General features: G+C 42.9%; 1 protein-coding gene across 2 annotated transcripts in view; it reads left to right on the top strand.

Annotated features, from left to right (window-relative positions):
* LOC136248636 (cysteine--tRNA ligase, cytoplasmic-like) overlaps positions 1-26,714 on the top strand; it is a 37,489-nt gene that overhangs the window by 3,583 nt on the left and 7,192 nt on the right. For both annotated transcript variants that reach the window (XR_010697788.1, XM_066040400.1), the window contains exons 2-9: positions 10,202-10,293; positions 10,437-10,525; positions 10,571-10,667; positions 10,714-10,818; positions 10,937-11,002; positions 11,905-11,994; positions 12,043-12,132; positions 12,177-12,265. Coding sequence is in view for 1 of the 2 variants with exons in the window: in XM_066040400.1 (XP_065896472.1) it covers positions 10,202-10,293; positions 10,437-10,525; positions 10,571-10,667; positions 10,714-10,818; positions 10,937-11,002; positions 11,905-11,994; positions 12,043-12,132; positions 12,177-12,265 (718 nt within the window). In the remaining variant the exon portion in view is untranslated. The remainder of the gene's footprint in view (positions 1-10,201; positions 10,294-10,436; positions 10,526-10,570; positions 10,668-10,713; positions 10,819-10,936; positions 11,003-11,904; positions 11,995-12,042; positions 12,133-12,176; positions 12,266-26,714) is intronic.

Below are 26,714 nucleotides of genomic sequence, written 5' to 3'. Positions count from 1 at the left end.
AGACTTGCAAAAGTTCTGTCTTGTGCTTCTCCCCATACCTTAGTACTAAGGAGTTCTCTCAAAGGCTGAGTCTTGTCAGTTAAATGTGGAGAAAATTTACTTAGTTGATTAAGCATACCAAGAAATCGACGAAGTTCAGTGAGGTTACTTGGTGGTTTCATGTCACAAATTGCACGGATCTTGTTATGATCAGGCTGAATTCCTTCACTGTTTACAGTTTGGCCTAGGAAACTGATGCTGGTAGCACCAAAAGCACACTTCTCTTTGCTAAGTGTAAGGCCTGCTTCACTTATTCTCCTGAGAGTTGCTTTGAGACGCTGATCATGTTCCTGTTCTGTTTTGCCATAAACTAGAACATCATCAATTATACAGACAACTCCATCAAGGTCTGACAAAATACCACTCATCTTTCTTTGGAAATGTTCAGGTGCAGAGATTATTCCAAATGGAAGACGATTAAGGCATATCTCCCAAATGGAGTAATAAATGTTGTCAATTTTGAGGATTCAGGTGCTAATTCAATTTGCCAGAAAACAGAATTAGCGTCAAGTTTTGAAAAATACTTTGCATCCCCAACTTGTGCTAATGTCTGTTCTACAGATGGCAAGATGTGACGCTCACGGCAAACACTTGTGTTAAGTTTTGTCAGGTCAACACAGATTCGAACTTTGCCATTGGGTTTTGGAACAACAACAATCGGAGAACACCATTCTGTGGGCTCTTCAATCTTTGAAATCACCCCAAGTGCTTCCATTCTTTGGAGCTCTTCTTTAACTTTAGGTAGCAGTGGTATTGCTATTCGACGTGGGGCATTTAGAGCAAATGGCTTAGCATCATTTCTGAGTTTGATCTTGTAACTGTCTTGAAGCTTGCCTAGTCCTGTAAATAATTGTGGGAACTGCATGAATATGTCACTGGCTTGTACTGGCTCAACAAATGACAAAATCTGTAGGGCTTTAATGGCAGGACACCCTAACAAAGCTTTGTGTAAGTCTTCTATCACATAGATTGTTTGCTGGATTGATCTGTGGTTTCTTTCAAGGTAGCCCACAAACTTCCCTTTGACTTTCAGTACATGTTGGCCTGGACCACTGAGTGTTCTGTCTGCTGGTGACAATGGACCATCTCTGCTTCTAGAGTATTTTGTGTTGGGAATAACTGTCACATCTGCTCCTGTGTCAATTTTAAACTGAACTGCTTGACCATTCAATGTCAGCTCTATCACCAGTGTTGGGAGTAACGCGTTACGTAATATTATTACTTTTGAGGTAACCAAGTAATATAACGAAATACGCTATAAAAACAGGTAATATAACTCAAGTTACTTTACTTACAAATGTAATGCGTTACCTAAATAATATAGTTACTGTAACGAGTCTAATATTACGTAATATTATTACTACAAGTAACGAAGTTACTAATCTCGTTAGTTATCCTCTGAGTAACGCCTAGCCACAACGAAGTAACGAAGCCTACTGAATGAAGCTTATTCACCAGCTTATTACTTAAAACCAAGATTTGCACATTGTCCAACAACGCAATCATGTCACGTGATGAAGTGGTAGTTTCACATGTGACAGCTTAAGGCTGTGGACACTAAGTAATATAATATGTAATATTATTATAGTTACTTTTATTTTATGAGTAATATGTAACTGTAACTAAATAGTTCAGTTGCAAGTAATATGTAATATGTAACTAGTTACTTTTACAAAGTAACTTGCCCAACACTGTCTATCACCCATGGGTTGCTTTTGTTTTCATGAATAGGTAAGCTTACTATCCATCTGCAGTTTTTCTGACAGCTGGCTGTCTCTGATACCAACAACTATTCTGTCTCTGACCATTTGATCATCTAACTGTCCATAATCACAATGTTCTGCCAAGGAATAGAGATCAATTATGAAGTTATAAACAGACTCGCCTTCTTGCTGCACTCTTCTGTTAAATTTGGCACGCTCAAAGATAACATTGCGACGCTTAACAAAGTTAGAGTCAAACTTGTCTTTTACTGTATTATAGACTTTTGCCTACTCTTCACTGAGGTTAAATGACTGGAAAATATCATCAGCCTTTGCACCCATAGAGTACACAAGAGTATTTACTTGGTTTACTGCTGACTTTGAGGATAGGCCAGAAGCTACTCGGAATCTCTCAAATCTGCGAATCCACTGAGGCCATTCTTCAGGTCTCTTGAAGTTGAATGGTTCATTTGGCTTAATCTGGTAGGATGCCATAACTGGTAACAAGGTTTTCAATTTCTGACACCATGTAATAGTATTTGCTCTATCACTATAACTAGTTTCTCATAAAATAACTAGAGAGCACAAACTACACAACAACTACTCTAAGGATGCATCATACATTATGAGGTTACATCACACCAATTACATAATTACCATAAAAACCTAATGTGTCTACTACAGGTTTCAAAGTCCGATTCAGTCTCTCCACCAGGCCATCGGTCTGTGGATGACCACCAGAAGTTGGCAATTGCTCTAGTCCAAAAACAGCAGCAGTATCTTGCAAGATATCAGATAGGAACTCCGGAGCCAGATCATGGATGATTCGTTAAGGCACTCCATGTCTCCATATTAGGTCGGCTAAACAGTCAGCAACAGTACTTGCTTGATGGTTTGGTATTGGGTACACTTCAGGCCACTTAGTTGTGCATATCTGTTCCCCTTTGTACTCATGTCAAACTCTTTGATGTCCATACCTATGCACTCAAATGGTTCACCAACCTCAATGCATTGTAGTGGTGGCTTGAATCTCTGCCCATATCCGTGAGTGGACAAACAAGTTACACAGGACTGACATACCTGGTGTGCCTCAGCCTTCATTCCTGGCCAGTAGGAATATTGGTTGACTCGCTGCATTAGCTTCTTCAATGTCCAGCAAACACAGCACTGTGATTCTCCAGTAAAAGTTTCCTTCGTAACTGGGATGGCACTACCAGACGTCGTCTACCTGGTACTACAGAATCTTCAAAGTATAGTATTCCATCAAGGAGATAGAATACTTTCACTGCCTGTGCAACCACCTTCTTGGCTGCTACTTGATCTTTTCGCAACACTTGTCACTCCAGGTACTCAATTAACATTAGTAACTCAGGGTTATCTCTCTGGGATGCCTGTACCTTATCCATAGTTGTTCCAGTCTTATGCTTGGCATCTTCAGCCATTCTCACTTGGTGATATCCTCTCATCAGATCAAGCGAGGAGAAGATCTTGGGTCGGTTCCATCCCACCATGTCTACCAGCTCATCAATCCTGGATACCTATCTGGCACTGTATCCTTGTTCACATTCCGGTAATCCACACATACCCTCAGGTTCCCATTCTTCCGGACCAACACTAGGGGAGAAGCATACAAGCTGTTACTAGGTTCAATACAACCAATGTCTAGCAGTTGTTTCAATTCATCCTCCAGTTCCTTCCTCACTGCATACGACAGCCTCCAAGGCATGGCCCTTACTAGTCTAGCATCACCTGTGTCAATGTCATGTGTCACCAGCTCAGTCTCTCCTAACTTCTCATCTGATAGTGCAAATACATCTGACTGGCTTAATAACATCTGGCCCAACTGTGTCTGCTCTGCAGCTGCTAACTGTTCACCAAACTGCAACTGTTCTTGGAGCTTTAGTAACCTGGCAGGATCACTGTTATTCTGACACAATAGTACCTGTACACTGGAGTCTTCCCACAATGGGTCATCTTCTGGCACAATCATTGCTGGCTCAACTCTACCAACCTGTTGTCCCTTGGCTAACGTGACTGGTTCTGGCCCCCAGTTGTTAATAGCTATCACGGCTTTGGTTGCGCCGGCCCACAGAACCTCAGGAACGTCACACATCATGTTCGCCATATTCTCACTGGGTGTCAACACACCAGCATCCAGGTTGTCCTGATCCACTTGTGGAATACTCACCTCAACCATTCTGGATTGTCTGGGAGCCACGTAACCTGCTCTGACAAGAAATACTCCTCTTGCAGGTGGATTGGCAACACGACCGGTGGGTGTATCGCCTGTAGGTGTCACTACACTGCCATCTGAAAGGACTGTCTGAATGCCAAACTTCACCATCACATTTGTGCTCAGAACTACTGCACAGTCTTGTAATGCTCCCTACCATATTGGCTTGTCAGATGTAACCACAAAACATGGAATTATTACACTCTGCTTTGTGTGATCCAGTCTTGTCAATAGCAACATCTGATGTTGCCCCTAACTCTTGTCCAGAAGCACCAATTGGTTGTGTGTCCATGGGACGATTCTTCTCATGACACTGTTCAAGTGTCCAATTGTTCTGTGCCCTGACCCTTGCCATATGTTCACCTCGTACTAGTGTTACTTGTGATCCATTGTCTAGGAGTGCCCTTGTCTTCACCCCTTCAATGTCCACATTGACCTTGAATGCTGGTCCAACAAGCTTGGCAGACTGACTATCTCCAGACTCTTCTTCTGTGGCAGCTGTCAGTACACGCATCCATGATTCCCTTGGTCCATTGGTCAATTGGTTATCACTTGACTCTGGCTGTGAAGTTGCTACAGACTGGTCCCATGGATCGACATCCTTGGTTTCTGCACTGTTTACAATTGTCTGCTCGGTCTGGATCACTCGGCGTGACTTCTTAGCCTTCTTCTCAGGGCAATCACTTATAACATGACCCTTCTGATGGCAACCGAAACACTTAATGTTCTTTAGCTCCATCTCTGAACTGCCCTTAGCCACTACTGTCCTGTCCTTATTGTCATCTCCTGAGGACTTCCCACTGGTTTGCCAGGCCTCTGAGTCTCTGCCCTTGGTATCTGCAGCTGGCCATCGTCTCTTCTGCACTGGTGGGTTACGTCGGTCTCTGTCGTGCACTCGAGATTCTGCCCTTAACAGCCTCTGTAACAGTTCCTGTAAGGATCAATCTTTGATCTCACCGACCTCTTTCTGCAACTTGTATGGAACCTTGTTCCACAGAATTGATATTAAATTGTCATTAGAGAGATGGTCAGGGGCCTTCCGTTGATAATCCTTCATGGCTTCAAGTAACCCTTGCACTGAAGTAAAATCACTATACTGCAACTCATGACAATGCAAGTACGTGGTTCAGAGGTCCATGTGTACACCATAGTGACCCTTGTAGCTCTGTACAATATTGGTCCATGTAGCTTTATATTTTATTTATATTTATATTTCATTGCTTTACAGATACACAGCAAAATTACAAGGATGGTAGGTACAATAATAAGACAGTATGATTGGAAAGGTGATCTGAAGGACAAATGACAATCAATGCCAGATGCCTATGTATCTTCTCCACTCAATGTTTGCTGCCATGTCAGTTTCACTGCCCCAACCAAGAACCAGGAAAACCAATGAGCTCTAAGCTGGTCTGTCCACCCACCCTATTGCCTTACAGTAGGCTGCCAACTGCACCTCAAAATCCTCCTTACCATCATCAGAAAACTTAGTGTCTCTCTCAGTCCTTGAACTCAGGAGGTTGCTTAAAGGTCAGTGGCTCTGACAGTTGTACATTTCCCGTGCTTACTGGTTCCACAGTGTCCAAAGTAATTCTGCTCTCAACAGCAGGAGGGGTCGTGCTGGTTCCTGAAATTACTAGGTCACTTCTGCCAGTCCTTATAGGTGGGGGTACAGTTGCCACGCTGGAACTAATCACTGGAAGGGGTACAGTTCCACACTTGAGCCACTCTGTGAAATTGACTGTGTGTCTGCAGTGAAAGCAGAAGCTAACATGCTGGGATGCAGTGGTTGTGGCACTGAGGGAAGCTTGTGCCTGCTGGATGTCACAGGATGCTCAGCTGACCATAGCTCCGAGCTTACTGTGGGCCCTACAATGCTTGGCGTCAGTAACACAGAATCAGCTGTGCTGGTTGTTGTTAAAGATGTGACCACGTTCCACTCCTTCCGCAAATCCGACCGTAACTTTTCAGCCTCGATACGTGACTCCTCCAGCTGAGATGCCAACCACTTATTCTCTAATTGGAGTGCATCCCTCTCACTACAAGCGCAGTTCTTTATTCTCTAACTGGAGTGCACCTCGGTCAGCACACATTCGATCGAGGTGTTGCTGTCTCTCTTGCAGCAGCCTCTCACATGAACTTAGTTGAGATTGAGCGCTCTTGAGTGTAACCTCTGACTGGAACAGTCTACGTGCTAGGGTACACCTTAAGCCCATCTCTGTCACAAACACTCTTAACAGCTAGTTTTAATTACTTAGCAATCAAATTCAAACAATATTGACTTCAAAAACATAGCCTAATACAATTACTAAGTTCAGCATAAAAGTGTCAAAGCTACAACGTGGTGGATCACGTGCCTTACACTGTGGTTGGTACCCCTGATTCTATACCTCTGTTTAGATGATGATGATACGTCTTATGGTTTACGACAAATGAAATGAGGGGCCTAGACGCAGGGGTACCAAGATTTTGATTGATTGGTTGTTTTCTTTTAACCTCACGGTATAGTAGTCGGCAAAAGCTACCAGAGCACACACACAACATTAAACACAGTACAAAACGCAACCACTAAACAATTTACTGTTACGCATACAATAATATGTAATAGTTATACCATGGCTGCGAGGGATTTTGCTGATATATACACCCAAAGCCCGAGGGCTGCGGGTGTATATGTCAGCAAAATCCCAAGCAGCCGTGGTATAAGTGATATATATATCACTTGGGGCGCACTCACCTAATAGGTGAAATAACTAACGAGAACTCATCCCATTCGTTTTATGCAGTAGCATCTGAAGATCAATCGTGGTTTTAATATGTAGCGTGGGCTAATAGCCATCAAAACTTTGTCCATACGTTAAAATGTCATTAATACGTTACTTTGCTTCAACACGCAATGTTAGAAAACTTGTGATTGTGGGATGGAATTTATATTGTTATCATTTTTGTACTAAGTTAAGCCAACTAACTTCGTTATTGGGACAGTAAGTTAGTATATTAAGTTAAGTACTTAGGACTGTAAGTTACTAACCTATTTCAGCGTAGCAGTAGTAGCTGTTCCGTGGTCTGTTCAAAGGCTGATACGCGGTGGGTAGAAATACGTATCCACGATCGCCCAAACAATTATTTTGTGCCTTCATTATCCTTTAGTAACAACCAACTAGTCTATCTTAGCAAATGTACTAAGCTTAGCAACCACTACAAAAATGAGTCCTACAATACAAAACTCTATGTCGCTCAATATAACGAGTCAAAGTGCATCGATTCTTTGAACTGGCTGGGTATCAAAGTCATTTGCAAACCACTTTCCCATGATATTTCCCGGGCAATATGCGAGTTAAACACCGAGCGGCACCCTTGAACTCCCACGCTAAAGTGGTATATATATAAACCATACTACACAAGCTTATTTGAGTAAAAGTCCTTGACAGAGAAGCTTTAAAGCAGCTGTATCTGTTCACTACAATGTGGCACACTCTAATTAATACACAGTACACACGCATATGCGTACATTAAAATGTGTACATATACAACACTCCTCCCCTCTAAGAAAAAAACACAAATCTAAGGAAAAAATGGAGGATCCACATATTAATTGCTACAATACTTTGTGTGTGCATGCATGGAAAAGTCACGGCATTTCCTCAATTAGCCGACATGGTTGATGATCTCTTTGTGGATGTACAGAAATATTTGTGCCTGTTGCAGTATTGATGACTTCGTCAGGCTCTTCCTCATCAACCACCACCAAGGGTATAAGGTCATTAGAATTAGATATTCTGTTAAGTGTCAGGCTTTCTTGTGATAACTAAGTAACTGACCGAGATTTTAAATAATTTACATGAGCTTGTCTGGTATACCCTTCAACATTAATTTCGTATGCTAGCGGACCGAACTTCCATACTATGTCATCAGGAACACACTTGTTAGATGCTGAGGGCCATGACTGCTTCTCCTATCTCACAGGTACGCAGTAAATGACTTCCTACATGCTGCCCTGTGGCAACAACCATTCTTTGTGACAGACATGGATGGACAAGAGACATCCTTGTCCTAGGTGTACGGCCAAGCAAGATCTCTGTTGGAGTTCAACCAGTTACTGAGTGAGGGGTATTGCGATAACCTGCTAAACCTTTGCAAGCTTTGTTTCAATAGTGTCTTGCTTGTTTGCCTTGTTCAAAGCTTGCTTTACCAACCTAACCATGTTTTCTGTCAACTCATTGGATGAGGGGTGGTATGGTGGCATTCTACAATGGGTGATACCATTGTTGGTCATTAAATGGCGAAACTCTGAATGGTGGACCAATGTCAGACATCAGTGCCCATGTGTTAATATATGTCTTAAATTAACAGTGGTTTGTGCTGCTGAAGTTGAACCCACTACAAACACCTCTGGCCATTTTGAGTAAGCATCTACAGCAACTAATAATAGCCAGTTCTTCTATTGAGCACGTTCTGTGTACATGCTCCCAAGGGCCTTGTGGCACTGACCAGGGGTGTGCCGTTGCTACTGAAGCAGTTAGAGAGCACTGGTAACATTTCCTTGCCAGGTCTTCAATAGCTGAGTTAAGCTGGGGCCACCGAACATAGCTTCTGGCCAAAGCTTTCATGCAACACACTCCCAAATGATTGCTGTAGAGTTCCTCAAGCAGCTGTGCACGGAACACATCTGGAATCACCGCTCTGAAGACAGCAATCTATCACTATGAAACTGTTGTACCTATTGTAGTAGGTCATCCCTTTTACCTGGCCATCTGCCATGCTGCACAGCTTTAATCACAACAGATAGTACTATGTCTTGTTGTGACGCCTTGGCAATTTGTTGGGCACACACTGGTAACTTTCTGTGTCAACAATCACATGTACTTTCTCAGCCCCATCACATAATAATCTGGATAAACATCTGCACAGTGGTTCTGGGTGCCTGGAGTGTGCTCAACATTGTATTGGTATCCACTGAGCACAAGTTCCCAACATTGCATCCTTGCAGCTGCAAGGGGAGTATGCTTTCCTTTTCGTAGCACAAGTACCATATGCTATGGTTACCAGACCCTTACTCTAAAAGGGAAGGGGCGGGCGCTGCTAGACTAAGCCTGTATTTGGTCAGGACCAAAATACGGGTTGGCCTGGTGAGACTGCTATTGTAGCTTTGTTTGTCGTTGTTGCTCGTATCAGTGGCAGAGGAAGCTGTCCACAATTGGGGGTACTTGCAAAATCAACAGCCTGGTATTTCAAGACAGAATGTCCAGGACCCGCTTAGCACCTTCTTGTTCCATGGTCTACTCTGAGACTGAAACATAACTGAGACCAGTCTGATCTCAATTGATCACCAACTCCACTGGTACCTCATCCATGGTGACACCACTTCTGATATCTTGGAGGAACATCCTCTTCTTTTTACTAGTCCCATTCTTTTAGACAACATGTTTTTGTAAACACTTGCATTCTTGCTTAGCAGTGTGCCCTCTCCGACAGGAATGGCAACACTAGCCCCTCTTCCTCATATCCAATAAATAGTATCAACTTTGTCTCCTGTAGCCAAAGGATGGCCAGTCTTCTTGCTCGGCAATTCCTTCGGAGATATTCTATATCTGTGCAATCCAAGCAATCTATGTATAGGTTCATGTCACCTTTGTAGGAGTTCTTAAACCTGCAAATGCTGGTTTCTGTCAACTGCGGTAGGTCCAGCTGTTTTTTTCTCATAGTGGTGAATTGTTGTAGTAACGATCATGCTCAGCTGCTTGCTTGCCCAATTCAAACTTGAATTTCTGTTCAAAACACATAAGGCTCTCCTCTTGGACCTCGCCGGCTTTCACTTTGTCCTCCTTGAGGGTCCTTTCAACCTTCACATTAGTGGCAGCTATTACAGTAGAAGGAACCTTTTCACTCAAAGGCCCAGTTGGCTCTGGCAAATCCGACCCTTTTGTTTCAAAGGACGAGCAAACTTAAGAATAGACATAGTTGGCACTTCACAATTTAGAGGGCCATGTTTTTACCTGTTGCCTTTTTTACAAAAAACAAAAACAAAACAAAAACATGCATCACAACTAATCGAGTTTTTGAACAACTTAGTTAAAGAATTTGGAGGTGGAAAACTTAGTGAATTGCTAGAGACTCACTAAATTTGCCAATGTTTTCCCCTGCTACTGCTTTTCTGTATACAATATTTTATTGTGACTTAATATGATGTAGTAGTGAAACAATATGATTTATTACTTGTGTTTAGTAAATATGGCAGAATGCAGGCCTATATGGCATAAGCCAGTTGTCAAGGATACTTGCAAGTTGAAATTTGTCAATAGTCTGACAAGGCAGAAGGTACCCATGTGTGTGTGTCTGTGTTTGAGTGTGTCTGTGTTTGAGTGTGTCTGTGTTTGAGTGTGTCTGTGTGTGATGATTGCATATCTCGTGTGTGATGATTGCATATCTCGTGTGTTATCTAACTGTTGCTATGGTAATAGGATGAGTTCATTCCATTGGATGGACGAAAAGTGACATGGTATAGTTGTGGTCCAACAGTCTACGATACTGCTCACATGGGCCATGCCAGGTAGGTGTGTGCATGTTCCAATAAGTGCCCATCAATATGTTGTAGGTCATATATTACCTGTGATATTCTACGAAGAGTTTTGATTGGCTACTTTAACTATGATGTGTACTATGTTATGAACATTACAGATGTTGACGACAAGGTAGTTACCATAGTTGTTGTGTAGTTGCTATGACAACATTTTGTAGATTATTGCTGGAGCTCGTAGACACCACCTGTTGTTATGGTATCATAAACAAGTTGACCAGGGTCATGTGGATAATGTGTTGTCTGATGTGGATGAAGCCATGAAAGTGATTTCTGATGACATGTAGCTGCATGCTGACCATCCAGTCCGCATTCAGCTATAATAATGTGCTATGTCATTATTATCATAAGATATTTTGTCTTAAATGTAATATGTGGGGGTAGCCTTTTAGAATAAAGTGTAGTACAGAGAAAGATCCAGCTAAGAAGACGATGTTGCAAGGAATAATTGTGAGTATTTGTGTAACTTTTTATTCTGCTAGTATACGTTAATGAGCAGTTTTGCTAACTGAGGCATGGCTGAGCCTTGTAACAGACACGTAGATAGTATAGAAACATTTGTACATGTACGTATTGGGTCCTTGGAGGCTTCTCGGTGGATGCTGGTCTACAGACAAACTTGTAGTCCAGTAGCTCTGATGATCCAGATCAATCCTTTTATGACATTGTTGGTCAGTGAAATGAGGTCTGGCGAGATGAGTTGTGTTTGTGAGGCTAGCTGTATGTTGTCATGACAACATACGTTTACACCATGCAATTTTGTGTACATGAGGTTACTTATTACTCTGACAAAGTGTCTCAGAGAGTGATTGCCCCACTAACAATCATAAAGACCTTTTTAAATTACTTGTGTGTGTGTGTGTGTGTGTGTGTGTGTGTGTGTGTGTGTGTGTGTAGTGTGTGTGTGTAGCGTAGTATGTGTAGTGTGTAGCGTAGTATGTGTAGTGTGTAGTGTAGTATGTGTGTAGTGTAGTATGTGTGTAGTGTGTGTGTGTGTGTGTGTGTGTGTGTGTGTGTGTGTGTGTGTGTGTGTGTGTGTGTGTGTGTGTGTGTGTGTGTGTGTGTGTGTGTGTGTGTGTGTGTGTGTGTGTGTAGTATGTGTATAGTGTGTGTGTGTAGTATGTGTATAGTGTGTGTGTGTGTGTGTGTGTAGCGTAGTATGTGTAGTGTGTAGTGTAGTGTGTGTGTGTGTGTGTGTGTGTGTGTAGTATGTGTATAGTGTGTGTGTGTGTGTTTGTGTGTGTGTAGTATGTGTATAGTGTGTGTGTGTGTGTGTGTGTGTGTGTGTGTTTGTGTGTGTGTGTAGTATGTGTATAGTGTGTAGTGATGGTTTATGATATACACTGTTGTAGGATGGTGTAGAGAGGTGCAGGAGTGCTGGTGATGTTAACAGGGTATTATCAGCTGCAGCTATGCCGTTATCTCAATGGTTAGATGCTAAGGTGAGAAGACAGGTATTTTATGATGACATCATCACAATAGTTCTACAGCATGGTGCAGAGCTGACGGATCATAGCATCTTTGCAGCTCTTAGCTCACGTTTTGAGACTGAGTTTCATCAAGATATGGCTGCCTTAAATGTTAGTGGTGTTACCATAGTTACTGTTAACTGAGTTGTTGCTAGGTGATGGTGCCAGATGTGCTAACAAGGGTTAGTGAGTATGTCCCAGAAGTGATCAGTTATGTTGAGAAGATCATTGATAATGGATTTGGGTTAGTGAGAAATTGTATGCCTTATGTACACATTTAATTCACGTGTCTTCTGTTCTCTGTACACAATGTCGTGCAACAACAAACACACAGTGTTCCTATGATCCCACTGGGCAATACTAGTAGTCAATAAGTACTGTTAGTAGGCTTCTTGTATGCAATATTAGGCAATATTGTTGTGTGGTACAGTGTGATGAATTATTGCACAATGTGATGAATTATTGCACAATGTGATGAATTATTGCACAATGTGATGAATTATTGCACAATGTGATGAATTATTGCACAATGTGATGAATTATTATACAATGTGATGAATTATTGCACAATGTGATGAATTATTGCACAATATGATGAAATATTGCATAGTGTGATGAATTATTGTACAATGTGATGTGCCTTCATATATACCATACTGTATATTAGAAGGTTTCCAACTTCCCACAAAAAATATTGACCAGAAACCAGCCTCAATACTTCCATGGCAGTATTGGTTAGGTATAGTCTAGCCCAAAAGTGCCTTCAACATGACCCAAAATGCTTCCAAAAAGGCCAGATGATTTAATTTTTGGTTTCTCATCCTCCTAAATAGCAGTATGGGAGGGTGTATTTTTATTTTTATCAACTAGATAGCAGCTGAATTACCATATACGTACAAATTTTTGAGGGACATAATTTTCATGGATTTTGTGGTTGCTTGGCTTTTCATGAAATTTTCATCCTTGAAAATTAACAATTATCAGGTTAGCTCTATGAGCAGGTCGGCTCTATGAGCAGGTCTATGAGCAGGTTAGCTCTATGAGCAGGTCAGCTCTATGAGCAGGTCAGCTCTATGAGCAGGTTAGCTCTATAGCTTTATGAGCAGGTCGGCTCTATGAGCAGGTTAGCTCTATGAGCAGGTTAGCTCTATGAGCAAGTTAGCTCTATAGCTTTATGAGCAGGTCGGCTCTATGAGCAGGTCAGCTCTATGAGCAGGTTAGCTCTATAGCTTTATGAGCAGGTCGGCTCTATGAGCAGGTCAGCTCTATGAGCAGGTTAGCTCTATAGCTTTATGAGCAGGTCGGCTCTATGAGCAGGTCAGCTCTATGAGCAGGTTAGCTTTATGAGCAGGTTAGCTCTATGAGCAGGTTAGCTCTATAGCTTTATGAGCAGGTCGGCTCTATGAGCAGGTCAGCTCTATGAGCAGGTTAGCTTTATGAGCAGGTCAGCTCTATGAGCAGGTCAGCTCTATGAGCAGGTTAGCTCTATAGCTTTATGAGCAGGTCGGCTCTATGAGCAGGTTAGCTCTATGAGCAGGTCAGCTCTATGAGCAGGTTAGCTCTATGAGCAGGTCAGCTCTATGAGCAAGTTAGCTCTATGTCTTGTAATAGATAACCTCATGAGTGATCCTCAAAAATAAAACCATGAAAATCCTGAAATTTATCCATCCGTGAAAATTACGTACCTCGAAAATTTGTACGTATACAGTATTGCTAAAATGACAGTTTTCTTAGACTACTTTACCAACTTTATATGTTGTTGGATGGTTGCACCCAGCCACCAGTAGTAAGAAGAATGAAGATGTGGGCGGGGTTGAGAAAATGTGGCCTAAGTTGGTAGTAAAATATTATTTAGTGAATTAATTTTCTGCTGATTGACTAACTGGATTTTTTCACTGCTAGACATTACTTCAGCCCGACAGGTGCTTTTTGGCATACTACAGTATGTGTGTCATGGGCTTACCTGTGTCCCATTTATTTGCTGACAGTGCAAGGTGTAAATTTGTGGTCCACATGCTGATAGTCTTGTAATGGATATCGTTTGTATTTTCTGTAGTGACTGGATTGATTGCAGATTGATTTTTTGTTTAAACTTTGCTTAAACGGATTTTTCGTTCTTCCACGTCAGAGTACACTGAGACACATACAGATATACAAGTACAAAACTGAAGAACATAAAAGACATGACAAAATACAAAGCAACACAATTAAATAATACACAAATTAACTATTATTAGTCATATAGTAAGTCTTCATTAAAGTAACAAATTCTCCATGCTTGCGGGGCACTTCAAATGGTAACTTATTCCACCAGCAAGTGGCACTATGTCGAAAATATTGCTGTGTTCTAGCCAGATGATGATTGCTGTTAGCAAATAGGCCTTACACCAAGTGTTATAGGTATGAGAGCAGCCAAATGTTATTGGAGGCTGCAGTTGCAGGCACTGGCAACTAAAATAGTGACGGTGAAATGCTGCCAAGCTACAGATCTCAATCTCTTCTGATATGTTAGGCCAACCTAGCTGTTCACGTGGTACAGACACATGATCAAACTTCTAAAGGGAGAATACTGCCCTCACTGTATATGCTGTCAACGACCAACTTGGTGATTGAGAAGAGGGGGTCCCCACACTGGTAGAGGGTACATGATGTGCAATGAAATGAGGGACTCCATTAGCACCTTAAGAAGGGAAACAGATAGTTGTTTGTAACTGCACCCAATGAGATATAAATAGTAAGAGCACTTGCGATACACATCAGACACCTGAGCATTTCACTGGAGACAACAATCAAAAATTGTACCTAGATAGCGTTGTTGAGTGACGGCTGTAAGAGGCTGGTCGTCAATCATGGATATTCTGACTTGCTTTTGCTGTGCTTGGAAGAGAACCACATCACACTTGATTTGTTAACATCTTACTCTGAGAAATCTACTTAGAAATGAGCTCAAGGTCGTGAGATAACTTCTCAACTTCTTCACAAGTATCTCCAGAACAAATTAGAGTTGTGTCATCAGCAAACTGCAAAAGGTTACCATGATGTACCAGCGTGGGCGTGTTGTTGACATATACTAGGAATAAAAGTGGCCCAAAGGCACTTCCCTGTGGTATACCTCCACGAACAGGTATCCATGATGAAAAAGAACCCTTGGACTTTACTCTCTGCAAACGGTTGGTCAAGTAATCAGAAAACTAGTTCCATGGACCGCCATATTATTTAAACGTTGCAACAGTAGTGCATGATCAAGCGAGTCAAATGCTTTCCTAAGATCAAGGCAAGCTGAACGCACAACTTTATGATGGTCTAAAGCATGTACAGTAAGCTCAGTGACAAAGAGAAATATTTGTTCTCTTCCACTCATCTGGAACTGTAGCAGTACGTAGAGACAAGGTTAGAGGAACTGCAATGTCAGCAGCTATTTCCCTCAAGAAGTGAGCGGATAAGCCATTGGAGCCTGTATACTTCCGAATATCAAGGTGCTTAAGAGCAACTTCAACTGTTTCAGCCTGTATTGATCTAAAATGAAATGATGTCGATTCACAGGTAGCACCAGGGACAAACTTGGAAGAGGATTGATGATCAGAAGTCAGTGCAACATCGTGAAAAATTTATTTACAGAATCCAGTGAGAGCTCGGAATTGATGCCTCCTTACCTTTTCTCCTGTCTACCAATAACCATATTGATACTAAAACATCATTTGAAGCCAAATTATCATATTTAAACTCTCTACTAAAGCTATCTCAATCCAATCCTTCACTTGCAGGTAATTTATGGTCAGGTATGATGGCTTCATGAATAGTTACCCTCAGGTTATTTTTAAGTGACTTATAGTAAAGCAATATCCTGTGGATTGTGAGATTTTGCAGCCCTCTGTTTAGCACAATGTTTATTCTTTATGGTTGCAAGTATATCAGGGGTAATCCAGGGTGTAGATCTTTTAGATGAAGAGGAGGGTACTGACTTCTGAGGAGCAAAACTGTCTAGAATAGAGAGCAAAGAAGACAGAAAGAATTCCCACTTGTCATTGATATCGTCAAATGTATCCATTACCGGCCAAGGAACAAAACTCCCAATCACAGTTTCGAAATGATCAAACCGACACTCTAAAAGTCAAGGGACGAACAGTCAACATATCGATGTCCACCACTTGAATCATGTGATCACTCACACCAACTGTTTGTCGAACAGAAGAGACTGCAACATGTGAAGAAGTTATAACATGATCACTGAGAGTAGCAGTGCTCGAGAAGGATCCGATAAATGTTGAACCATGGAACAATCAGAAGCACTTCTTGTTGGGGTAAGCCTGAGCAATCCCCACATAAGCAGGTCACCAATGCAAATTTTGTGTAGTCAACCATGCACAAACAAGTACAAACAAATACGGAGCACTTGCGTGCCAAGCATATAAATTTATATTACCAATCTTACTAATTTGTTTACTGATATATTTAGTCAGGGTTTTTTTTGCCATAGATATTTGAGCTACTTATGCCTTCTAGCTTGATATTTAGCTATAAAGAATAGCCTTGGCTAAATAATATGCCTTCCCACATAACTTCTTTGGCAGATGATATTTTTTGGCAAAACGGGAAGCACATTTACTCAGTGATTCTAAACAGTATCGCTACGCAATTTATACCACAAAGTCATCAAGTAATGCTCAGTAGACTGGTCTGGGTGTGAATGGCGTAGCATACAGGGTTTCAGTGGTTTCCTTGAATGTGTCCAAACCATCACATCACATCGCCTTCATTTTTGTTTCTACCATTCGCACAATAAAGAGTCTATAGTTATTTGCCTCAAAACTTGCTGTTGGCTTCCAAAACATTTGAGAAAGAATCCTTTACCAGTGGTGAGTCTTGTTTTTGCCCAGAGAAACTTTTTCTTGTTATTGAAAGGGCATGGGAGGCATGAAACAAGCCTGTAACCAGTGGCGCTTACTAGTTTCCAAGTATATTATCTATGGAATTACAAAAGAAACGCCCTCGGAAATACCAGAACAAGCATAATTAAGAAGAGTCACGAGACAACAGCATGACAGGCACAAGAGAGATCACTTATCTACAGGACAATATCAAATCCTCTTGTAATAGTGAAAAACAGTTTACAATGCTAATCCTCAACTATACACTGAAGGTTGTAGTGACGCTGCGCTCAAAGTAACTAGTAGTGCTAAAAAGTAAATCATGACACCATCACTGCACAGTTTCCATGGATTAATCATCCAAGTGCCATTACTACAATGTCATGCACATCATTATGGCGGATTCAGCTATTAAGGCTGAATAAAATAAATTACTTGTTTATCATCCAAGTCAAATCAAAAAACTGGGGAGGGAGGGAGGATTTTATTATTTTTTTAATTCAAAAATTCTGTATTTCTATTTATTTTTATAATAATTCAGGTTGAAAATACAGTTGTAATTATTTATTTCCTAATACCATACCTGTTTCACTGCCCATACAAAAGTCTCAATAGTAGCAGTGAAATTTATCCCGTATTTCACTGGTAGCAGTGAAAAAGTTGTAATTGCAATTTCATTGGCTAGAATTTATGACGCGTCTTTAGTACATAGTGACAAATTGCGTACATACGCTAATGCACAGAGCAGCATGCCTATATGCAGGAGTATGGTATTAACTGGGAATAGCATTGTCAGCTTATTTCATTGGCTATTCATTATATCACTTTCTTGTTACACTTAAAAGGCTACTGTTATTCTGCTATTTTATTGGCTACTTTACAGTGCAATTACAGAAACAAGGCCATGTGATTTGGGATTAATTGCACTCCTACTATTGAGACTAATGTATGGCAAACTAAATTTCTATGTGATTTAGTTTCCCATACATTAGTCTCAATAGTAGGAGTGCAATTAATCCCAAATCTCATGGCCTTGTTTCTGTAATTGCACTGTAAAGTAGCCAATAAAATAGCAGAATAACAGAAGCCTTTTAAGTGTAACAAGAAAGTGATATAATGAATAGCCAATGAAATAAGCTGACAATAGAAGCCTTTTAAGTGCAACATATGTAGACATTTTGAGTAGCCAATCAGAATTACTGACATATGAAGCATTTTAAGTGCAACAACAAATGATGTAATACAAAGAAGAATGATGCAATCACCTGGTAGAAGTTAATGGCCACATAGAACTGGATAGATGTGTACTACAAACCATGAAGGGTGGTCACTATGTGATTAATAGGCAATCACACATCACACACATTTTCGTGCAATTATGGAATAATTGTACTCGTAACAGTCAAAATTGCACTCAAATGTGTGTGATTACCTATACTAATATTTAACATAGTTGCGCTACTTTCGACATAATCGAAACCCACAGGGGCACGGTCTTAGACCACTGGTACTATAGAGAAGACTAGAGGACATATGGAAGGAAGGTCAAGTGCACGCATGGGCAGTTCTGGTGACGGTAGGCTATAGCTAAGGGGGAATGCTATTCTGCCCACATAGCTACGTTTCCCCCTTAGCTTTGGCTGTACTCTCCAGCTATAGCTGAATCTGGATATAGCTGCTTGAAGACGTGATCGTTGAGTCTCTGCCTGTTGCAGGGATGCATCAAGATTATAGCTGTAGTGCATCTCTGCCGTAATGTTTATGGCCTGCCGCGTCTTCAGAGCACTATATGGGCCAGCTAGAGCTGGTTCACCAACTTTTGTACCACCCCAAAGCTTCTACCCAAAGACTCTAACCTGACTCAACCTTAATCCATGTCTTTACAGATAGGGATATGTAATCTCTTGATGAGGAGCACTATAGTATGTCGCCACTCCACCGAGACCACATACCTAGGCAGCTGATGGCCCTATATCGAGAATACATACGTACAGGAGCGTGTAGTGAAGCATACACCGAGGCTGGCCCTCATATACCTATTCATAATGAGCACCAGGCATGATTATAATAATAGTTAGCATACCGTACGGAGGGAAACTTTGGAGGGGGGAAAATTTGGCGAATCAAGCAAAATATCACTGTTGGCAAAATAAAATTTGGCGAATTGTTAGCAAAGCGCACGACGTATTGAATTAATTAGATCACTAATTGCTGTACCTGAAGTGAGAACTGGAGTGCCATGCCTCTCAGCGATTCGGCGCCTGGAGTCAGCTACCAACTAAAAGGTAATACTATATAGACAGTAGATCTACACCCTCTGGAATAGTGAATATTGTACTTAACATGGTAGGACTCGCTATACTTGTCATGCCCGTTTCGAGTTGAAGTTTGAGGATACCACGTGTACAGTAACTAGCTACCTAGTGAGGTAGTCGAGGCAGGCTTGGCTCTAGCGTAATGCCTGTCCCACTATCCCTTGGTTGAGTAGAAAATTGATTAGTTCGAGGCTTGGTTTGCTATTTTCTTCGCCACCAAAATATTTGGATGGGGAAAATTTGGCGAATTCATGGTCAATCGCCAAATTCGCCAAAATTTTAACGGCGCCAAAGTTTCCCTCCATACAGTACATGATATATATATAAACACATGAGACTGTAACTATGTATGGGAGTACTGTGTTCCGTAATCAACATCGATGAGTAGTGTCATCCCTACGACTGTTTCTGGTTGCCTGATGTGGGAGCATCTGTAGACATGGTACTTGCTAGAGTTGCCAAGTATGAGCAAGGGGTTTTGATGTAGCGCTGATATGCTTGACTCTTCCAGCGACCCAGTTGTTTTATGTGCGTGTCAGAGATACCCTTCTGAGCTGCAGTGGTGTCTGCTCCTGAGCGAAAACTGTGACCTGAGAAGCCTTCCGGTGAGATACCAGCCTCAGATAGGGCTTGTCGGAGTTTCGAGACAAACTGGGGGCGAGTCAGAAGTGCCCCTGATGAAAAGTGGAATAGGGGGCCTGGTCCCTGTCCACGTCTTACCAACCATGACAGTAGTGCACCAACCGGACAAAGATCATCCTTTGTGGCTGCAATAAGGATGTCTGTTCCCGAATAGAAGGGGTCGGTTTTTGATGTCTTTAGATGGATGTGAATGAGGGATGGTGTCTGGTAGCTGTCCACTGCTACGTCGTCAAACCCCAGGTCGGCCGTAGCCCTAGCCGAATCGTCGTTGTGCGAGTCTGAGCATAGTTCTCCAGACCGCATAAACCCAAAGAAGCATGTAGTGAAAGCAGCCCACAGCATAATTCTATCCGTAGTGAGGGGCTGTAGCTCCCAGAGAGTTTTGATGGCATGAAGGATGGATGGTGTAATTGAAAGACGCTCTGGCCGGTTGTTGACTGCCGGAGATGATGCACCAGAAATCTTAATTCCTTGCAGAACTTGCTGAAGTCGTGGAATTTGACTGATGTCGGGTGGCGAGTGAGCTTGCTGAACATGAAACTGGCGAACCGCCGATAAATATACTTTGATAGTATTATAGGAGATGCCATTTAAGGCTAAGTACGATACAAACTTACGGAGTAATGGTTCCGGGGAGGGTAAGGGAGAAATATGTAAGTGATTACATAGTTGAGTAAACTTCCTAATTCCTGTATTGTACACTCTTCTGGTGGCTGACGCTATCCCCTGTGAAAAATCTCGTTCCACAGCACTGTCCAGCGAAAGGAGGTCCAGTCTGGTGCCTCCAATAGTAATAGGTGCAGTAGTTCTGATGGGATGGCTATTGGAACCTGATCTGCCTGCGGGTGGAGACAGTGAAATAACGATAGCTCATTGCGTGACAAGGCGTCGGCCACTGTGTTGTGGGACCCCGAAATGTGACGAGCAGAGAGTTGGCATTGAAAATGAGCCAGTATAAATGCTAATGAGCGGAGAAGATGCCCCATGCCTGGGTCTTTGGATGAATGGTTATTAATTGCCGCTACAGCTGCCATGTTATCCGAGAGCACACGTATCGATTTTCCTGCCCATAAGTGACCCCAAAGTACCACGGCCAGTAATTGGAATGAGCTCTTTGATAGATATGTGAACGTCAGTAAGTATGCCTGCCCACTCCAATTGAAACCAATGGGATTCCCAGAACGCTCCACAACCCCACGATCCTGACGCGTCCGAGGTGAGCGTATGCTCTGGGGGCTTAGGAACTAGAGAGTCCAGAATCGAGACTCCATTCCAGGGTTCCGCAAATTGAAACCACCATTCTATATCCGAGCGTGCCTCTACGTTGAGTCGAATCTTGTGGTCTGGATGATCAAACTTGGACGCGAGGTCGATGAGTCTCCGCAAAAAGATCCGGCTTTCCTTCACCACTTTACTAGCATAAGCCAGAAGCCCATTTAAAGACTGTAGTTCCTCTTTTCGACATGATGTTGCTCCGCGCCAAGACCTCAAAGTGTCCTTGAGCACCGTAAGTTTGACTACTGGAAGTCTCAAGCCACCTTGGATTGTATCAATCTCAATCCCGAGAAAAACAATGGTGGACGCAGGGCCTACGGACTTGGTCGGTTCGGTTGGGAGCCCTGCCTGCTCACACACTGCCTCCATGATGGCTACATTATGAAAGCATTGTAACGAGTTTAGGGCCCCGATCGTGAGGAAATCATCAATATAGTGAATGCCCCCATGTGACGCCATTCTGCCTCAATCCACAGGAGAGCGTCTGCTATCTCCGTAAATAGGAATGGAGCTGATCTGTAGAGTTGCACGATAATCGGTTCAATAATCGGTATCGGGCCGATATTGGCTACTAGCCGATTAATCGATTTTGATTAAATCAAGGCCGATGTTAATCTCCACTACGCTGTGTAGTATAATGATGTGGGGGAGGCTAGACATAAGTTATTTGGCATTTTAATTAAGTTATGTGTTAATGGTTTAGCAGTGACTACAAGCCATGCCCATAATAAACTGTCAGGGTTTAGGCCATGCCCAACAATAAACTGAGGTTTTTAGGTTTCTATGTAGTACCAGCCACTTGTCTCAACTGTATAGCAGTAGTAAAATGTACTTAAAACCTGTTTACCATGAGTAACTTTTACTTGTGGTATACATCTAACTTTACATTTTAGCCTAGAATGAGCTGTATATCAATGGTTATGTCACTAATATGAGCCATTTAATAATGAAGAGGATGAGTGTTAGTGTTATTAGTGTATATCGGATCGGTTATCGGTATCGGCTAATTCTGTTGCTTAATATCGGTTATCGGAATAATCGGCTAATTTGGATATCGGTGCAACACTACTGATCTGAGTCCAAATGGAAGCACCATTTCAATATACGCACATCCATTCCACTGAAAGCCAAGTAAATGGCGATCTTCCGGTGCTACTGGGATGTTGCGATATGCATGCTTAATGTCCATCTTGGCCAACAGAGCTCCCTTTCCTGGCGCAAGTACTTGTCTGGCTGCGTCAGCTACAGTGGAGTATTTGCAGAAGCAGAGTTCCTGTGAGATTCCATCATTGACACTCGCACCAGATGGGGCTGAGAGGTCCATGATGAGGCGCCACTGGTTTGGTCTACCTTTCTTGGGGATCACTCCTAGTGGGCTGAAGTGAACGCCCCACTCTCGCGCTTGGCGAGGCGAGTCTAGCCTGACGACACAACGGGCTGCTACCTCTTTCTTGATGTAAGCTGATACTTCTCTCGGGTGATCCATCGTAGAGAGTAAGTTACACCTTGCAGACTCTAGGGGCGAGCCCTTGGGCCTAAAGCCAATGCGAAAGCCTTTCTCAAGTCCGTTAAGAATCAGTTCGGCAAACTGCTGGTCTGGAAGTGTCTCCAGCTGCTTTCTCCAAAATAATACTTGGACGAGTGATACCACTGCATAGCAGTGCTCCGGAAGTCTGGGTGAGCCATCCGGTAGTAAGTTGCAGCATTGGTACAGCTCTCTGAGTCTGCTGGTAACGTCGGTTGATCCAGTTCTAGACAAACAGAGATAGCAATGATATAGCTAAGTACTCATCAACGTCGGACACACTTAACGTTAAGGCTAGAGTGGTTGCAGAACCGGAAGGAGAGATCCATTAACCACGCATATCATGCCTTCACATCTGAAAGGCCGGATGGTGTGCCCGCTGATACCACGAGGTGACAAGTAACTATCATGAATGACCATTATAGCTACCGCACCCGAGTGACAAATTGGTCTAGCTGCACTGACCACCCAAACGTGTACACACATTCCGTTCGCTCTGGGCGACGAACTGTAACATATCACTGCATCAACATGTACAAGGATATAACACTGAATAAAACAACTATATATTATGAGTTTTGAGCATGTGTCCGCACGTGCAGCCTAGATGAATCAATACAGTATCTGTATAGCCTAATATACACATATACAATAACACAAGTCTGCACCCACTGAGGTCAGGACTCAGTCAGCTACTTCTGGTGGAAATTGCGCCATCTTGCACCTTGTTTGAGGTGTGGCAATGCAGCCTTGAGTGACCTGGGGTGCCACAAATGATACACCTGTGGGCGAATCTGCAATAAGGGAACCTGCAGCCCTTCGGTGAATTGTACTTGCGGCAGATTTCTTGTTGACTCTGATCGGCCTGCAGGGCATCAGCTGCTCTGACCTCGGCAGTCCGCTGTACTGGATGCTTCCTGGGGGCAATCGGGCATGATTGCGACACATGATCAATGCCATAGCAGTAACGGCACCATGCCTCAGAAGGGTTCGATGCCATGTTCATGAAACATTGAGCATAAATGGTAGCGTCAACCCTTGCCCAGGATAAACCAGGTTTGCTGGCCAAATCTTGCCAAAAATTCTGGTCATAAATGACCCAGCTCGGCCACTTGAACCGTTTGGCATGGGTGGCTGTGTCTGACAAGTACGCCATCAGATCGGGTAGTAGAGCAGGGTTGTATGTTCCCAACACGGCTGTAAAAATGGCAAAGCATTGAGCCCAGGTCGGAAAATCAGGTATGAGCTTCTTAGCCCCTGCCACGTCGTCCACTTGTACGAGAAGTAACTGCCCATCCGAGCACAGGGGCGTCCGGATCCGCCCTTTAGCTGGGGAGAAATCTGCAAAATCTACGTACTGGCCTGTTTGGATTTTTTCTATCACCTTCCTTGGGATAGAGGGGAGGGTTCCTCCAACACGTACTGAAGGGTTGGATAGTTGCTGCAGTTGCCAAGCTTCTAGCACTGCTCTTGGTTCAGTAGCCAAGTGTTGGGCTGTTCTAAGCATACTAGAACCAAGCTTCCCTACTTGGTTGGCTGCCAGCTCCTGTGCTGAAGGGACGTTACCCAGCCAGTTACCTGTGAGGTAGACAGGAGACGATAATTGATTGCTAGATATAAGCCTGCACAATTAACATACAGACTCGACACCATGCATACATGTACAAAGATAACATGTGTGACTTGGGTACGACCTAGCATAGCCCGACCTGCCACCTGTGGCCGTTGTTTGCCCGGTCCAACGAGCTACCTCGAGTTGAACGGTTATAGTGTGCGTAGGTAAACCCTACGTGCCTCACACAGCAGTTCGACCCTGGCCCCGCATGCGGTCCGCTTGCAAAGATTGGGCGCCACTTAAGGGGGGGGGGGGGGCTCGGCCTGTCGAGAAATGACAGGTAAGCAGCCGCGTCAGCAAGCCAAGCATGCCCTGCTTGCCCGGATTGGCATGTCTGCGACGCCAGCACACATTGTGAATCGACGTGTATTGCCCCGCTTGTCTGCAAGCTGATAGGCCGAACGATAAGAGCACGGCTCCACTGAATAGCTGCGTTGTTTGTCGACACCCGCGGGGTGCACTTCGAATGGACGTGATTCGTCCATTAACCTACAGAACAGATGGCCACCACAGAATAGGGGACCTAGCCACAAAGGGTCAATACCATGCGGAGAAGCTATAACAAAAAAAAATCCACTAAGAAGTAGAGAAGAGTTACTACAAATGAGGTCACTCCCGTAAAGAATGGGAGGAGCTACGAGCGAGTGAGCTAGCCGCCTCGAGGCTAACGTCGTGTAACCAGCCACACATGTTGAGTTACCAGAAACACGTACCTTGGTTGGCCTCGAGAGATGGTTGAGGCTGGTGCTGAGAGGAACCGGACTGTGAAGAAGCGTCCTGAGCTGGAAGAGGTGGCTGAGAGAGGTTCTGAGAAGAACCGGTAGTAGCCTCCAGGGTTGGAGCAGTGTTTGGTCATGTAGCTAGAGCCACTCGTTGTGCCACACCTTCAATGCACTCCCTGTGCGTAGCCAAGCCCAGAATAATTGCCTGAACATCTTCGTCTCGCAACGAAATCTCCATTGAGCTGAATTCAGTTGAGCGTAAAGACCGAGTTCTCACCAGCAGTTAGTAGTTTAACTAAACCGTTGCTACGGGATTACGTGTTGGAGTGGTTAGACCTGTTCAACCGGTTTAAGAGGTGCAGAGCGCGCGCCTTTTCCGTACCCGGAGAAACTCGTAGCTTCCATGTTAACTCTGTTAAATTTATTAAACTTCAAATATCATATAACAATGTACTGCATGGCTATAGATATGTCAGTCAAGACTTAGGTTTATAATGTTTACATTTCCAGATGTGCAGCACGCAGTACAACCAGGAAGAAAATCAGTCTTTTGAACTATATCATCTTCAGTTCCACAGAAGTAGCATATCGGATCCTTTCCAGAAGAATAATATGGTATCTCTATGGGATTGCTGCAAGCCAAGTTTGCTTTCACAAAAACAGAATTCAGTACAGATTCCTCGTCACACTCAATGTCAAGAAGCAAGTTTCCACACACGTATGAAAAATTGTCCAGCAGACGTTCTAGTTCCAACTTTTGATCCTTTTTCAAGGAAGCTTTGGAGTAGAATAGTCTCCATTTTGAACACTCTTCACACTGCAAAACAGTGCCGACATTTTTTGCATATTGGGCAGAAGGAGAGAAAGGCATTCCATGGGATTTCGGAGCATCATCCTTACTCAGTGAAGGCCTGTGCTTTTCTGAAGTGTCTGTGCAAAATACAGTGGAACCTCAGTTATCCGGACCCCACTTATCTGGATTCTCGGTTAACCGAATTACGGAAATGACTGCTCTATTAGAGTAGTGACTGTTCTATTAGGGTAGTTAAAAATACTGATGTTTAAAAAAATTTTGATTACCGTAGATTCCCTAAAATTTTGGCATCTCTAAATATTCGGCACTTCCCGTGCTTTGAACGCAATGTGCTCTAAATTTCGGCAAGCGGAAAGAAAGTTTCTATTACAAGTGCGCTAATTTTTCGGCACTTGGAATACTAATTGACGAAGGTTTCTTTAGTACTGAGGATTCCCAGTGACCTCACATATTATGCTACCTCAATGCTGGATGAACTGCTTGAGCACAAAGTGTGAAATTGTTCACGGAACGAACGTGCCCAACGATATCATCGTGTGACATCACGGCTACCACAAAACGATCTTCGTTTCTGTTCACAGAATAACATCTTTCCTGGAGCCCACAAACATGATACATCCTCAGATATAATGCTCTGTTTAGTCATGGAACACTTCATGCAGCAACTGGGAGCTAGCGAGATTTAATTAATTATTACGAGATAGTTAGTTTAATAGTATTGATTGTGGTTTCTATTATTATTAGTGTCGAGTGACTGTATACAAAAGCGATACAGTAATGACATTGATCTCTCCTGGATAATGTAGGCAATCACGGTATATAGTGCTGCAGCGAAGTGAGTGTTGCGGCCAGTATCGTCAGTTCCGCCACAAGGCGTTCCTGTTGGTCCCTGTAGAAATAAATCCAGAAGTAACCAG

This window comes from Dysidea avara, chromosome 3 (assembly GCF_963678975.1).
Source record: "Dysidea avara chromosome 3, odDysAvar1.4, whole genome shotgun sequence".
Taxonomy (NCBI): domain Eukaryota; kingdom Metazoa; phylum Porifera; class Demospongiae; order Dictyoceratida; family Dysideidae; genus Dysidea; species Dysidea avara.
Note: the sequence above shows the minus strand (reverse complement) of the source record. Positions and strands in the feature narration are given on the sequence as shown.